Genomic DNA, 14803 nt, shown 5'->3' on the forward strand with positions numbered 1-14803 from the left:
TAGGGGATTGCAATGAGGGAAATTGAGGCATTATGGAAAGGAAAAACTTTCCTGCACTCAGAGTTATCCAGAAGGGAAGTTCATTATTTTGGAACATAAGGATTTCCCCTCACTTGCGATCTTGAAACAAAGGCTGGATTTTATCAGTTATATTGTATAAGGGATTTTATTCATATATGAGCCCCCCTTCCAACTCTGAGATTATGTGATTCTTTGATCTTTTTGCACAAAATTAAGTTGAATCAAGACCACCCTTCTCTTTCCTTAGCCCATCCCCCAGATACTATTAAAATGCCATAGAATACAGATTTATTCTATTTACTCCACTTATAGAATTCTCAGAATTTGGATAAGGGGAAAAAAAAATAATAGATCAGAAAGAAGGGTTCTCTAGTGGGACCAGGAACATGTCCAAGGCGGAAAAAAGGTCCTGAGTGGAGGGGAAAGATATCACGAGGTAAAACCTTTTGTTCGTAAACAAATAGAAAGGGAGAAAATCTGCCTTTCAGACAGCCCTGAATAAGGGGAGGAGTTGACCAACTGCCAAAGTATTGTGAAACTCTGAAGGCAGTCTCAGAAAGTTGGTGAAACTTGCTGGAGAAAGGTTAGTTATTTTGCCTTTTCAATGTTTTAAAATTCCTTATTGATTATAGGAATCAAAGACAATATTTGAAGATTTGTTTGTGTGGTGGGAGTGTAAGTGGTGGTAGGAGCAGATCTAAGACTGCAGGAGAAAAGGGGTTGAAACTTCCTGTTGTATCTGATTTGTTTCTTTGCAGGGGGGTATTTGAGGATAGTAGGGTGCTTCAACCCTGCCTAGATCATGTTACAATTAGTAGCTAAACTGGTATTTTTTATTTTTTTGGAACAAACCTATATTCTGTGGGTTATGAGTTTCTTCCACTCCTCATTAAAACTTTTTCCTTTTTTCAAATTCTATAAAGCAAGATAAAGGTTTCTTAAGGATCTCAATATTTACAGGCCATCATGGTGAATCAGACTCTAATTCTCTAACTAAAATGACATCCAGCTGGAAAAATTGCTTATGATTACCATAGAAAATCACAGCTAAACGTTTTGTCTTTGTTGCCTGATGGATGGGACATTTTCACTCTTGGGGAAAAATGACAGGAAGTTCTGCCCACTATTGTGATCCTGAAGAGAGAAGGTATCCTTTGTATTCCAAGGATCTGAAATGTACCCTAGCCTTGCTTGGTCTTTTTGATAAGAGATAAGAGGTAACAGGGCTGTGTAAATGAAAAAAAAAAAATCTAAGACATTCCATGACCACTGCCTTCACACACTTAGGAGACCCAGGATTGATTGCTGAAGGGGCAAGGTGCACTCACTAGTCTTATCTTTATTGTAGAGAGTAAAAAGTTAGGTTAGAGAACATAATGTAGAAGCCTAAACCTCAATTACAGTTGAGCTGTTAATTGGTTTATTCTATAATCTCCAGATAATTAATTGGTGGCTGGGAATGGGATTATATACTTGATTCTATTTCTTTAAAAGAATCTTGTGGCAATTTTATATATAATGTTTCCCTCCCACACTTCTTTTTTACCTTTCTCCCTATTGTCTGAAAAAATGGTTGTAGTAAGTAAGGTTGCACCTGTTTACCAGCATGTAGCAGGAATGTAATTTAATGGTCACCTGTTGACTTGATTTAAATCACTGATATTTAAATAATTATCTCCTCATACTGATACCCCACCCCTTTATGGTAGAGATAACTATTTCAAACCCATGGGGCAGGTTGTGGAGCTCTTGGTTGTTTGCAAAGGGCTGGTGGTTAATGTTAACTTGTGTGACCTTCAAGATAAGAGGAGAGAAAATGAGCTATCTTTGATCTAATTTTACAAATGGCAATTTGTACAAGATGAAAATACTCCACCAAAGTGGAGTATTAGATCTGTGATTTCATCTTTATTTCCTCTCCTTTACGTGCATAGAAATAGAGATTAGACCTTTGTTAAAGGACCTTTATTTTTTAAGAGGGGATAGAATTCTGGAATCAGTCAATTTGGGTTTAAATCCTACTTCTCATGCTTACAACTTGTGTGTTTGGGACAGTTACTTAATTCATGTGGAAAATGAGGAAGTTGGACTAGATTGCTTTTGAATGTTCTTTTAGCTCAGCAGCTATGAATTCCTGGCTGTCACTCAGTAAATCTTAATCTGTTAGTCCCCAGAGGAACTCCAAAATTTTAAATTACAGAACATTTCTTGATCTGGATTAATAGAAACCTTTGAGAGAACTCCCTATATCCATAAGTTCCCAAGACCAATTGCACCCTTTCCTCCCCTAAAAGGTAAAAAGTGAGTGTCTTCCTCAGTCTCTCAAAATCAATACATTTGCTTCTTAAATTAATACTGTTCTTCTTTGTGCATATTCTCCAGGAATAAACGACAGGTTATTTTCCTTCTAGCCAATCTGGATCTGAAACTTTTTTTTCCAGAGAAAGCCATTCTTAGAAGATCATATAGTTAGATATTTTCCATGTGGTCCATGAGAAACATAATAGACAACACTGACATACTGGATAAAATATAAAGACCTTAGGACCAATAGTATTGTGAATTTATACTGAAAGCAACATTGAATGGCCTATGTATTCACTGCTTAAGTATCCATTTTTCTATTTAATAGCTTATATGACTATAATCAACTCATTAAGCTTTCTGAGCCTTTTTTCTTTTTTTTGTCTACTTTCATTTCACAGTTGAGGAAACTGAAACCCAAAGGGTTAAAGAAAGAGACTTTAAAGTCACACATGTAGCAAGAGGTAAAACTAAGACAACTTATGGGGAAGAAAATTTTAATACTCTTTATACCACAATTTAGTGAATACAAATTATCATTGAAATGTTGTAATTAATTATCATGGTTTAGGATGTCTAGAGGTTATAATCTTGTACACTGACATGAATCTTAAACAATGAGAATGTAAAGTAGTAACATAAATTTTTATCCCTATACATTTGAGTAGTTTCAATAAAAAAAAATGCTTTGTGGGAAAATGCTGAATCATGGCCTTACTTTAGGCTTAAGTATTTAAGTCTGTTCCTGTATTTCACAAAAGATCATATGTAATTACAGAAGTAAAAAAAAAAAAAAAAATAGCTTCTCACCTCTAGAATCATCTTTAGATTTAAAGCAAGAGCTTAAAAATCTCCTGCAATAGACACTATAAGGGAAATAGGAAAAGAGCAGGATCTATGAGAAATTCTTGAACATGAAGTTCTGGAAAGACAAGTATTCTGTCAAAAATATTTAGTTAGTACTCACTGTTTGCTGAGTGCTGCCCCAGAGATGCTAATTATATACTAAATAAAGTCAATGCTTATTCCAATCCAATTGCATAACCAAGACTAACCCCTTTACAAAAGACTGGATGAAAAAGCATGTTTGCTTTTATCCTCTGAACACTTTCCTGCCCATCAAAAGCCTGCCTATTCTCAAGGATAATGACAGATTGTACCTTCCCTGTGAATCCTTCCCTCTCCATTTTGAAATGTCTTTCTCCTCCAAATGCTGATATGCCATAAAACAGTATTAGACTGCCTTCAAGTAAAGTGATTTTCTCTTGTATTAATATCCTTATGTTGGTATACATGTTAACCCCAATCTAAAAAAGAAAAGTAAGAAAGAAATTGATGAATCGGTAATTGAAGGAAAGGCATAAAATTAATATAGGTTTATACAATCATATATTCTCAGAATGACATGTTAATATATGTCAACATTTATTAACATCTCCAAATAGACTGCATTTCTTGAGACTGGTAGCCATTTTTTGTCTTGTATCTCTGACAATGTCTACCACAGTGCTATGTATAGGTTAAAGATTCAATAAAAGAAATATTTGCTGTTGATGATCATTAACAATATGAAAATAATTCATCAGTGGGAGAACAATAATCTTTGAATCTTGTACATCTATATATATATATTTATTTATTCTGGATATAGTAGAGATTGCAGCATTGAATTCAGGAGACTTGGTCATTTCACATGATAGCAGAATCTGTGTTGAAAAGAGCCTTAAAGGTCATTTAATCTAACCCATACCTGGAAACAAATTCTCTATACAACATTGCTGGACAAGTAGTTATCCAGGCTATACTTGATAACCTCCACTAAAGAACTGACTATCTCTTGAGGCAGCCCATTCATTTTTTGCATACTGGAGTCCTTCCTCACTTTTTCTTTATATCATTCTGTATATCGGGGAGGACACAAGCTGTCCTTTGATTATCTTTGCTTTTACCACATAACCATACAATCTATTTAGCTGTAACTGCCTTCTGTCTTCTGATTTCATTTACAATAAGAATATCAAGATTGATAAATTGATTTCCTCATTAAATCATTTGTTTATTATTGGACAAGAATCTTACATTTTTAACAGGATCTGCTAAATTAAAGCTTATTGAATCTGTATGTTCTGGCCTATAATGTAGAATTAATGACTACTTCTATATTATAGATTATTTAAAACCGTGATTTTTATTATTCTCTGCCCCATTTTCCTGTTACTCTAATTCTTAACACTAAACAGGCAGGAAAAGGTTGGGGTACAGAGGACTGACTGCTGTGGCCAAAGAATTCATCACCACGTGGTCAGCCTAGAAGTCAGCCTAGAAGAAACAGTCTGGGAAGAGAAAGAAGTGATCCTGGGTCTGACAATTAAAGATACTGTATTCTATGGATATCAGCTGATAAATCACATCCTTAATGTTTAAAAAACAAACTTCTTTTTGAGCAAAAGACAATTTGTAGTCTTTGTTATTATTCCTCATTACTGAACATGGTTAAATAATATAAATTTAAATAATATAAATAAATATTAATATGACCTTTCGAAACTTCATTAGGTTGGTCCTTGGAAAGAAGATTGAATCTGTTGCCAGGTATTCAAAGCCTTCCCAGCAAGGTGCAACCTCCTAGAACTTAAGCTTTACTTCAGCAACCCAAAGAATTCAGGGTCCTCTCTATCCATGATGAGCCACCATGTTTGTCCAAGTTTCATGAATATTAACTTGTCTTTTTTTTTCTTGTCAAATAACATGCATTTATTAAGTATCTACTATGTGCCAAGCACTGTTCTAGTCTGAATATGGAAAAGAAACAATCTCTACTTTTCATATTTTATTGGAGAGTCAACAGAGACATACCAAAGTATGAATGCAGTGTGGCTTTGTCATTTACTTACTCAAAAATCCTGCTAATTGCTTTCTTAAGTGACTTGTTCTTACTATATTCCTGTCTCTTCTGGCATAAACTTTCACAAAAAAAGAGGAAACATTTTGTTTCTACCTTTCTTACTTTTACAACTTTTGCAGGTTTCTAACTGTGTAGGGGCAGGAACGTTGCCAGGAAGAAACATGGTGATATCTTTACAAATTTGACTTTGAAAATATACTTAGCTGAGCATGCATCCTTTTAATTAATGTTATGGTCGTGATTTCTGTGACCTGTGCTGACATTTCTTTTCCTCTCTTTTGTACCCATGGCTCCGAAAACAGTCTGGGAAGAGAAAGAAGTGATCCTGGGTCTGACAATTAAAGATACTGTATTCTATGGATATCAGCTGATAAATCACTTCCTTAGTGTTTAAAAAAACAAACTTCTTTTTGAGCAAAAGACAATTTGTAGTCTTTGTTATTAGTCCTCATTATTGAACATGTTTAAATAGAGTATGGATGACTCATTTTGAGATATGCATATTTCAGGGAAGGAATAGTCTGGTCTAGTGGAGTTCTTTGTCATTCTGAGAAAATACAACTGTATACCTGTACTAATTTTATGTCTTTCCTTCAATTATCAATTTACCAATTTCTTTCTTAATTTCCTTTTTTAGATTGGGATAAGCATATGATTTCATTTCATATAGATTCCCAGTAGGGAAACTCTCTCTATTGATGTAGATGAACAATTTGCTTATCTTTTTAGTCTGAGAATTTCTTGGGTACCGAGAGGTTTAGGGATTTGGTCCCATAGCTAATATGTATCAGACCCAAGATTTGAATCCAGCTCTTAATTACTGCAAGGCCATCTCTGTCACTATTGACCACAGGTCAATTCCTTATAATCCTAGAAATTCTTTTTTATCTTTTCTTTACAAATACTACTTCTCTCAGTGAGGAAAAATCACTGGATTTTAAAATTAATTAGAGTGCATATCTTAATGAGTTTGTGAAACACATCAATAATGGCTATGACTTCCATATCATTAATATGTCATTCTTTGTGATTTTATTTTACATTGTTCTACAGATCATCACCAAGGGATCTATCCCATGTGCTACAATGTTGATACCAGATCTCTTTTCATTTTGTGATGCTATTTGTAGCACCCAATCTAACCATCTATCATTCCTTAACCTTCCTGCATGACTGCTCCTCATATTTCATTTTATTATTATACAGTTCTTTCATGATAATTCCTCTTTGTGCATAGGTCATAACTGGAAATGTGTGGAAAGTAACCTACTCATAATCACTATGCATTTCTCCACTGCCCTTTGGGTTACTTATAATCTAAATGTGGACATTCTCGTCTCCACCAATTCAGAACACTGAACTATTGCACAGGTTCCCTATTACCTCAGGACCAAAGTTAAACTCTTCTATTATGCAAAACTCTTTGACAACTTGGTTTCTTCATACTTTTCAGCTGACTTTCACATGATTTCCCTCATTCTCTATGATCTAGTTTTTCTGATCTATTTTCTTTACACATAATGCTTCATCTTCCATTCTCTGCTTTTGTACTTACTAAAATCACCAAATTCCTGGTATAGAGATTTTCTCTTCGTCTTCACCTAGAATTTCTGGTTTCTTCCAAAACTCATCTCAAGCACTACTTTTTGGATACTTATTTTAAGGAGCCCTTAGCAACTAGCACCTTTTCTTTAAGGTGACTGGCTTTTGATTAGTATATATCATATATTCCATATAGATTTATATGTATGTATGCACACGTATCTGTATATGTGTGTGCATATGTATTTGTTGTCTCCTCTGTTAGAATATCATCTTGAGAAAAGGAATTTTAGTCCATACCCTTTGATGCAGCAGTGTTTCTACTAGGTCTATATCCCAAAAAGATCTTAAAGGAAGGAAAGGAGTCCACATGTGCAAAAATGTCTGTGGCAACCCTTTTGGTAGTAGCAAGAAACTGGGAATTAAGTGAATGCCCATCAGTTGGAGAATGGCTGAATAAGTTATGGAATAGAATGCTATGGGATATTATTGTTCTATAAGAAACCACCAGCAGGATGATTTCAGAGAGGCTTGGAGAGACTTACATGAACTGACGCTGAGTGAAATGAGCAGAACCAGAAGATCATTATACACAGCAACAAGAAGACTATACGATGATCAATTCTGATAGATGTGACTCTTTCCAACAATGAGATGATTGAGGCCAGTTCCAATGATCTTGTGAAGAAGAGAGCCATCTCCACCCAGAGAAAGGACTGTGAGAACTCTAGTATTTTCACTTTTTTGGTTGTTATTTGCTTACATTTTGTTTTCTTTCCCATTTTTTTTCCTGTTTGATTTGGTTTTTCTTGTGCAGCAAGATAATTGTATAAATATGTTTACATATATTGGATTTAACATATATTTTAACATGAATAACATATATTGCATTACTTGCCATCTAGGGGAGGGTGTGGGGAGAAGGAGGGTAAAATTTGAAGCCCAAAGTTTTGCAAGTGTCAGTGTTGAAAAATTATCCATGCATATGTTTTGAAAATAAAAAGCTTTAATTAAAAAAAAGATAAAAGAAATTTTAGCCCTTCATAAACCTGCTCCCTGAGCCTTTCCACTCTTCTGACATCTTATTCTTCACATGTTCTACAATTGGTCTCCTTAATGTTCCTCAAATAAGACACAGCAATTCCCAACTCTAAGTAATTTTGCTATCTTCCATGTTTTAATACTTTCCCTCCTTCTCTTTACTACCTATCTTCCCTAACTTTTTTCAAGTTCTAGATAAAATCTTCCTTTTTTTTTCTTTTGTTTTTAATTAAAGCTTTTTAGTTCCCACAGTCTTCTCTCTGGGTGTAGATGGCTCTCTTCATCACAAGATCATTGGAACTGCCCTGAATTGTAATGTTCTTTTCTAAAATGTAATCTTCTCTTGTGGGGGTTTCCTTGGGGTCTCTGGAGGCAGTCTTAGTTTCAGTTCAATAATCACCTCAAATGCAGCCAGGTATTAAAGTCCAAATCCTTTATTGTCTCCTTCGAAGTCTTGTCTCCTTTCCTGTGGCCCAGTTAGCTTTCTTAAAAGCCTTCTGTAGTCTTGGTTCTGAGAGTTCGAGCTCTGGCTTCTGAATATCCCCCACTCAATCCTGGTTGAGGATCCTAGTTTATGTATGCTTTCTTAAAGATGTGAATCTTGTAAAACTGTAGTAAGTACTAAGTACATGTACTGAACTAGAGAACTGTTAAGTACCATGCTAAATTAAATAACTATTGTCTCTTTCAATTCCACTGACTTAGCACCTTGTTTCAAGTTCTGGCCCATAACACTCATCTCATTGTTGAAAAGATCACAACTATCAGAATTGATCATCATATAATCTTCTTGTATAATGGTCTCCTGGTTCTAGTCATTTCACTTAACATCAATTCATGTAAGTCTCTCCAGGCCTCTATGAAGTCATCCTGCTTATTGTTTCTTATATAACAATAATATTCCATAACATTCACATACCGTAATGTATTCAGCCATTCTCCAACTGATGATCCACTTAATTCCCAGATTCTTGCCACTACAAAAAGGGCTGCCATGAACATTTATACACATGTGAGCACCTTTCCCTTCTTTAAAATCTCTTTGGGATATAAACCCAGTAAAAACACTGCTGGATCAAAAGGTATACACAGTATATACAGTTTGATAGCTCTTTAGGCATAGTGCCAAATTGCTCTCTAGAATGGTTTGATCAGTTCACAACAATATAATAGTGTCCCAGTTTTCCCACATCCTCTCCAACATTCATCATTATCTTTTCCTGTCATTTTAGCCAATCTGACAGGTGTGTAGTGGTACCTCAGAGTTGCTTAATTTTCATTTCTCTGATCAATAGTGATTTAAAGCACTTTTTCATATGACTTGAAATGGTTTCAATTTCCTCATCTGAGAATTATCTGTTCATATCCTTTGACCATTTATAAATTGGAGAATGGCTTGAATTCTTATAAATTTGACTCAATTTTCTATGTATTTTAGAAGAGGACTTTATCAGAACCTTTGAATGTAAAAATGTTTTCCCATTTTATTGCTTCCCTTCTAATCTTGTCTGCATTAGTTTTGTTTGTACAAAAACTTTTTAACTTAATATAATCAAAATGATCTATTTTGTGTTCATTAATGAACTCCAGTTCTTCTTTGGCCGCAAATTTCTTCCTTCTCCAGAGATCTGAGAGACAAATTATCCTTTGTTCTTTTTATTTGCTTATAATATCACTTTTTATGTCTAAATCATGAACCCATTTTGACCTTATCTTGGCATATGGTGTTAGGTGTGGGGTCAGGGCTTAATTTCTGCCATGTTAGTTTCCAATTTTCCCAGAAGTTTTTTTTTTTTTTTCAAATAGTGAGTTCTTATCCCAAAAGCTGGGGTATTTGGGTTTGTCAAGCATTAAATTGCTATAGTTACTGAATATTTTGTCTTGTGAACCTAATCTATTCCACTGATCCACTACTTTATTTCTTAGCCAGTAGCAAATAGTTTGATGACTGATGGTTTATAATATAGTTTTCATCTGGCACAGTTAGGCCACTTTTACTTGCATTTTTTCCTTAATTCCCTTGAAATTCTTGACATTTTGTTCTTCCAGATGAACTTTGCTATAATTTTTTCTAGATCTGTAAACTAATTTCTTGGGAGTTTGATTGGCATGGCACTGAATAAGTAGATTAATTTAGGGAGTATTATCATTTTTATTATATTCACCCAGCCTATCCATGAGCACTTGATATTTTTCCAATTGATTAGATCTGACTTTATTTGTGTGGAAAGTGTTTTGTAGTGTGTTCATATAGTTCCTGACTTTGCCTTGGCAGATAGATTTCCAAATATTTTATCTTATCAACAGTTATTTTAAATAGAATTTCTCTTTGTATCTCTTGCTGCTGGACTGTGTTGATAATGTATAAAAATGCTGATGATTTATGTGGATTTATTTTATATCCTGAAAATTGGTAAAGTTGTGAATTGTTTCCAATAGTTTTTTAGTTGATTCTCTAGGGTTCTCTAAGTATGCTATTATATCATCTGCAAAGAGTGATAATTTGGTTTCCTCATTACCTACTCTAATTCCTTTAATCTCCTTTTCTTCTCTTATTGCCAAAGCTAACATTTCTAATACTATATTGAATAGTAATGGTGATAGTGAGCAACCTTGTTTCACCCCTGATCTTATTGGGAATGGTTCTAGTTTGTCTTCATTACATAGTATGCTTGTCGATAGTTTTAAATAGATGCTACTGATCATTTTAAGGAATAGTCCATTTATTCCTATACTCTCTAGTGTTTTTAATATGAATAATTGTTGGAATATATCATGCATTTTCTGCATCTTTTGAGATAGCCATATTGTTTTAATTAGTTTGGTTATTGATATAGTCAGTTATGCTAATCATTTTCGTAATATTGAACCAGCCCTGCATTTCTGGTATAATTACTACTTGTTCATGGTGTATAAAATCTTACTTTCTATAGGAAGTCTTTTCCAGTTAATTCTATTGCCTTTTTTTCTGGGGATGATTCCAGTTTATTCTACATGTAGCTTGACTGCATATAACTAGAATGTTGTGTCCTTCGCTAGAAGATAGTTAATTCCTTGAAAGCAGGAATTGGTTTTTGCATTTCTTTGTATTCCCAGTGCTCATTATGGTGCCTAAGATATAACAGACAGCTTATAAAGATCTATTGATTGACAAAATCTTCACAAAAATTGTGCATAGGTTATAGAAAGCAATTTCCCACTTGGGCATTTTCTAAATTCTCTATCCTGTACTCCCTATCAGGAGATGGGTAATATGCCTCATCATGAATCCTCTAGAGGGGAAAAAACTCTTTCAAAGTTTTTTGCACAGTATTTTGATTAGCGTATAAATTTTTCTTTTACATGTTCATTCAAATGAATAGATGCTAACTATTCAAGTTCATCCAAATCTTCCCAGGTTTCACAGAAACTAATATTTTTTATAGCAAATGGCATTTTATTACTTTTATGTACCATAAATTTTTCAGTCATTCCCCAATTAAGGGGGTACCCCTTAGTTTCTAGTGCTTTGCCTTTACAAAAAAGAGTTGATAGAAATGTTTTTGTACATATGCATCTTTTTCTTCTATCTTTGATCTCTTGATCACATAGGTAGACAAAGAGCTAGTCAAGTTTATTAGTTAACTTGATGGACTTAGAGACTCTCCTGGCAACAAGATTTACATATATTTTTGTCATTTGCATTGAAAGTGAAATGACAAATAGTAGTTTTTGACCTGTTTTGGTGAGTCAAGTAAATCATCTATGACATATAAACCCATCTTAAAAGGTAAGATTTTTTTAGTATTTGCCATTGAGTCCTCAGCCTTGCTTACATTAGGTAATTAATAAATATTTCTTAGATTTTGCTTTACATTTTATTTTTAGAATGGCTCCACAGATTTTATATCATCATATGATCTTGGAGTTGGAAAATAGTTTTGATGTCCCTTGATTCCACTCTTCACAAGAAGAATCCTCTTTACAATATCCCCAATAGATAGCCATCCAGACTCTGCTGATGGGGAGCTCCCTTTCTCTCAAAGCATTGAAGAAGTTTAATTGGTGGCAATTTTTACCATTTTTTCTTGCTTACAGTTTTCTCACTATAGTAAATACAAAAATGACTAACAGCATAGAACCAATATTTTGAAATTTTAAAAATTACATTCTTGTTTCTTTTTGAAGCCAACATGTATGGACCAAATAATCCAGGATGGGGTTATTGTTATTTTGTTTTTCTTTTAAGCTACATTATTTCTGCTGCTCCTCAAAAGATTCAATGTCTAATGAATGCTATTTTGGTTGTTGTCATGTTTAAAATAACGAAGTTCTTTTTTAGGACTTCAGTAAAGCTCAAGTAACAAAATGGCTGAATTTCCCCAGCTGAGTGACAACCAGACTTTCTTGGCTTTTATCTCCTATTCAACCATTGTCATTTCAAAAATGATGCTAATGAGTATTATAACATCATTCTTCAGAATAACAAGAAAGGTAAGAAATAAGAAAAGTAACGTGGCAGAACCAAGTGAAATGCACATTAAAATATGAAGATATCAAAAGTGATTTCTTTCCCTTTTCTTACTTTCAAATGCTGAGTTTCTTGAAATAATGATCTTCAGTTACTTTTCTTAGCCCAGTAGTGCTTTGTTTAATGTCACAAATGGAATATATTCCCACCCTAATTATGAGGCAGTCATTTTTTGTACAGCTGGATCTGATATAGTTATAGTACTAGTTCTCTGTTCCCAAAACTTGTAAATTTTATTAGAAATGGTTCCTCCACCCACCCCCTCAACCACCTCCATTGTAACTTTCACCTTTTGTCATGCTGCACAGAACTCTCAGCTCTGAGAATATCCAATTTAACAAGCAAGAATCCTATGATTCAAGAGCCGAGTTTAGCAAATTAGGGATTAGGAGGGGAAAAAAGTTATTCATTTTCAGTCAGCTATTGGTGTCATTGGCATGAAAATGAATTTGAAGACTAGGCTAGAGATCATCTCATCTACCCTCTCATCGTACATATGGGGGGAGTGAGACCCATCAAGGTTATGAGTAATTGCTCCAAATCACATAGGCAGTATACCGACTGCTTTGTTCTCCTGGTTCCTCTATTTTTGATGCTTGACCCTATTTGCTGCAAGTGATTCACTAAAGCTTCATTAGAGAACTAAATGTCAGCATTAGGATTTGACTCCAGATCTTTTGACCCATATTACAATGAAGACTGATGAAATTTGAATCAGAGGATCTCAGTATGAATCCTAAATCCTTGACTTAGTAAGTGGGTGATGATTAGCTGACCTCTGAAGTGCCTTTTGGCTATGACATCAAACACAGTGCTTTTTTTTTTTTCTTTATATTGTTCAGATCATTCTATAACATGAGCAAATTGTCTTCTAATTCATCCTAAATTCTTGTGTGTTTTTTTTTAATGGAAGTAAAATTATTATATAGCATAAACAATACACACAAATGGCATTTCCTGTTATAAAAAAGGATTCTTTATTGGGGATGTCTTTTGGAAAATGATGAAATAGGAAAAGTTTGTTTGGGGACTATCTTCCTTATCATTCTATTTCCTCTCTCCTAGGCCCTTTACTCTCATGGTACAATTGCCTTTTATCCCATAACTCTAGGGCTTTACTCTCAGTTGTTATATTCCCCAACTTGGATTCTATATATAGTAAATAGGTATATATACACATATCATATATCCACACACACATGTGTGTATCATGTGTGTTTATACATGTATGTGTATGTGTGTGTATGTGTACATACATGTACATGTATATGTACCTATGTGAGTATAGTATAGAAAGAATTAAATTGAAGTAGCTAGAAAGGAGTGAAAAAAAGGCAGTATTTGAATGAAGAGAAGAAAGATTTGAATGAGAGAATGAGAAAAAGATAAACTAAAAGAAGAGATGAAAGAAAATAGTCAGACAATGGAAATGGATCGACTATTTTAACTATTGACTTCCAAGATACTGCTGCAATTAAAAAAAAAAAGAGTTAGCAAGGAGAAGAAAATTGTTCAGGAAAATTGGTCATTCAATCAATAGACCTCTATTAAGGACCTATTATGTGCCAGATACTATGCAAGGCATTGAACAAAGCTAGAAAGAAATATAGTCTTTACCTTCAAGAAAATATGTTATTATACATTATGTTGTATGTGTACATGTACTAAATCCATGCTTTAATAAATAAGGGGAGCTCCCAGAAAAAGGATATGTGTGTGTGTGTGTGTGTGTGTGTGTGTGTGTGTATACATACATAGGAATAAGCATTGACATAGATACACACACATCATCCTTCCTTGGAAATCAAGCATTTGCTTCATCTTCCAAGAGCTCTGCTCCCTCTTTTTCAGTAAGAGCCCCAGAGCTGTAATTGTGTCCCAACTTATTCATGGGGAAGGGGGAAGAGAGGAATGGAGTAAGAAAAATTTGAAACACAAGGTTTTACAAAGTAAATGTTGAAAACTATCTTTGCATGTATTTGGAAAAATAAAAGCTATTAAAATAAAAACATTTTCAATACCTTTTGAGACAAAAAATAAAGGAAAGAAAAATAGCAGCTGAATAAGTTGGAGCTCACTCACAACTCTGAAGCTTTTACTGAAGAAGAGGGAGCAGACTTCTTGTTTTCCAAGGAAGGATAGTCAACCATAGTTGTTTTTAGATGAGTTCAATATGAGTCATTAGGCCAATAAAGTAGTTAAGAAAACTAACATGGTCTTAGGTTTATAGGAATACAGGCCTAGGATATTTCAAGATTTCAGAAGCCATCTCAATCAAACAAATAGCAGTAAATATTAAATGCCTACTATGTGACTGGCATTGTACTAAGCATTAGGGATGCAAAAGGGGCAAAAGACATTCCCTATCTTCAAGTCATTTACAATGTAATAAGGGAGATAACATGGAAACAAATATATACAATTTTGCCAAGTAATATGCAGTATACATAGGGAATAATTTACTATAATTGAGTCAAAAC

General features: G+C 34.1%; 1 protein-coding gene across 1 annotated transcript in view; it reads left to right on the forward strand.

The window, feature by feature from the left end:
* The first annotated feature begins 497 nt into the window (after positions 1-497).
* The window catches only part of MGST1 (microsomal glutathione S-transferase 1), a 29655-nt gene continuing 15349 nt past the window's right edge, over positions 498-14803 (forward strand). The window contains exons 1-2 of the mRNA XM_031938362.1: positions 498-604; positions 12135-12286. Coding sequence (XP_031794222.1) covers positions 12161-12286 — 126 coding nt within the window. The 5' untranslated portion in view covers positions 498-604; positions 12135-12160. The remainder of the gene's footprint in view (positions 605-12134; positions 12287-14803) is intronic.

The sequence above is a fragment of the Sarcophilus harrisii genome, chromosome 5, assembly GCF_902635505.1.
Source record: "Sarcophilus harrisii chromosome 5, mSarHar1.11, whole genome shotgun sequence".
In the NCBI taxonomy this organism is placed as follows: Eukaryota; Metazoa; Chordata; class Mammalia; order Dasyuromorphia; family Dasyuridae; genus Sarcophilus; species Sarcophilus harrisii.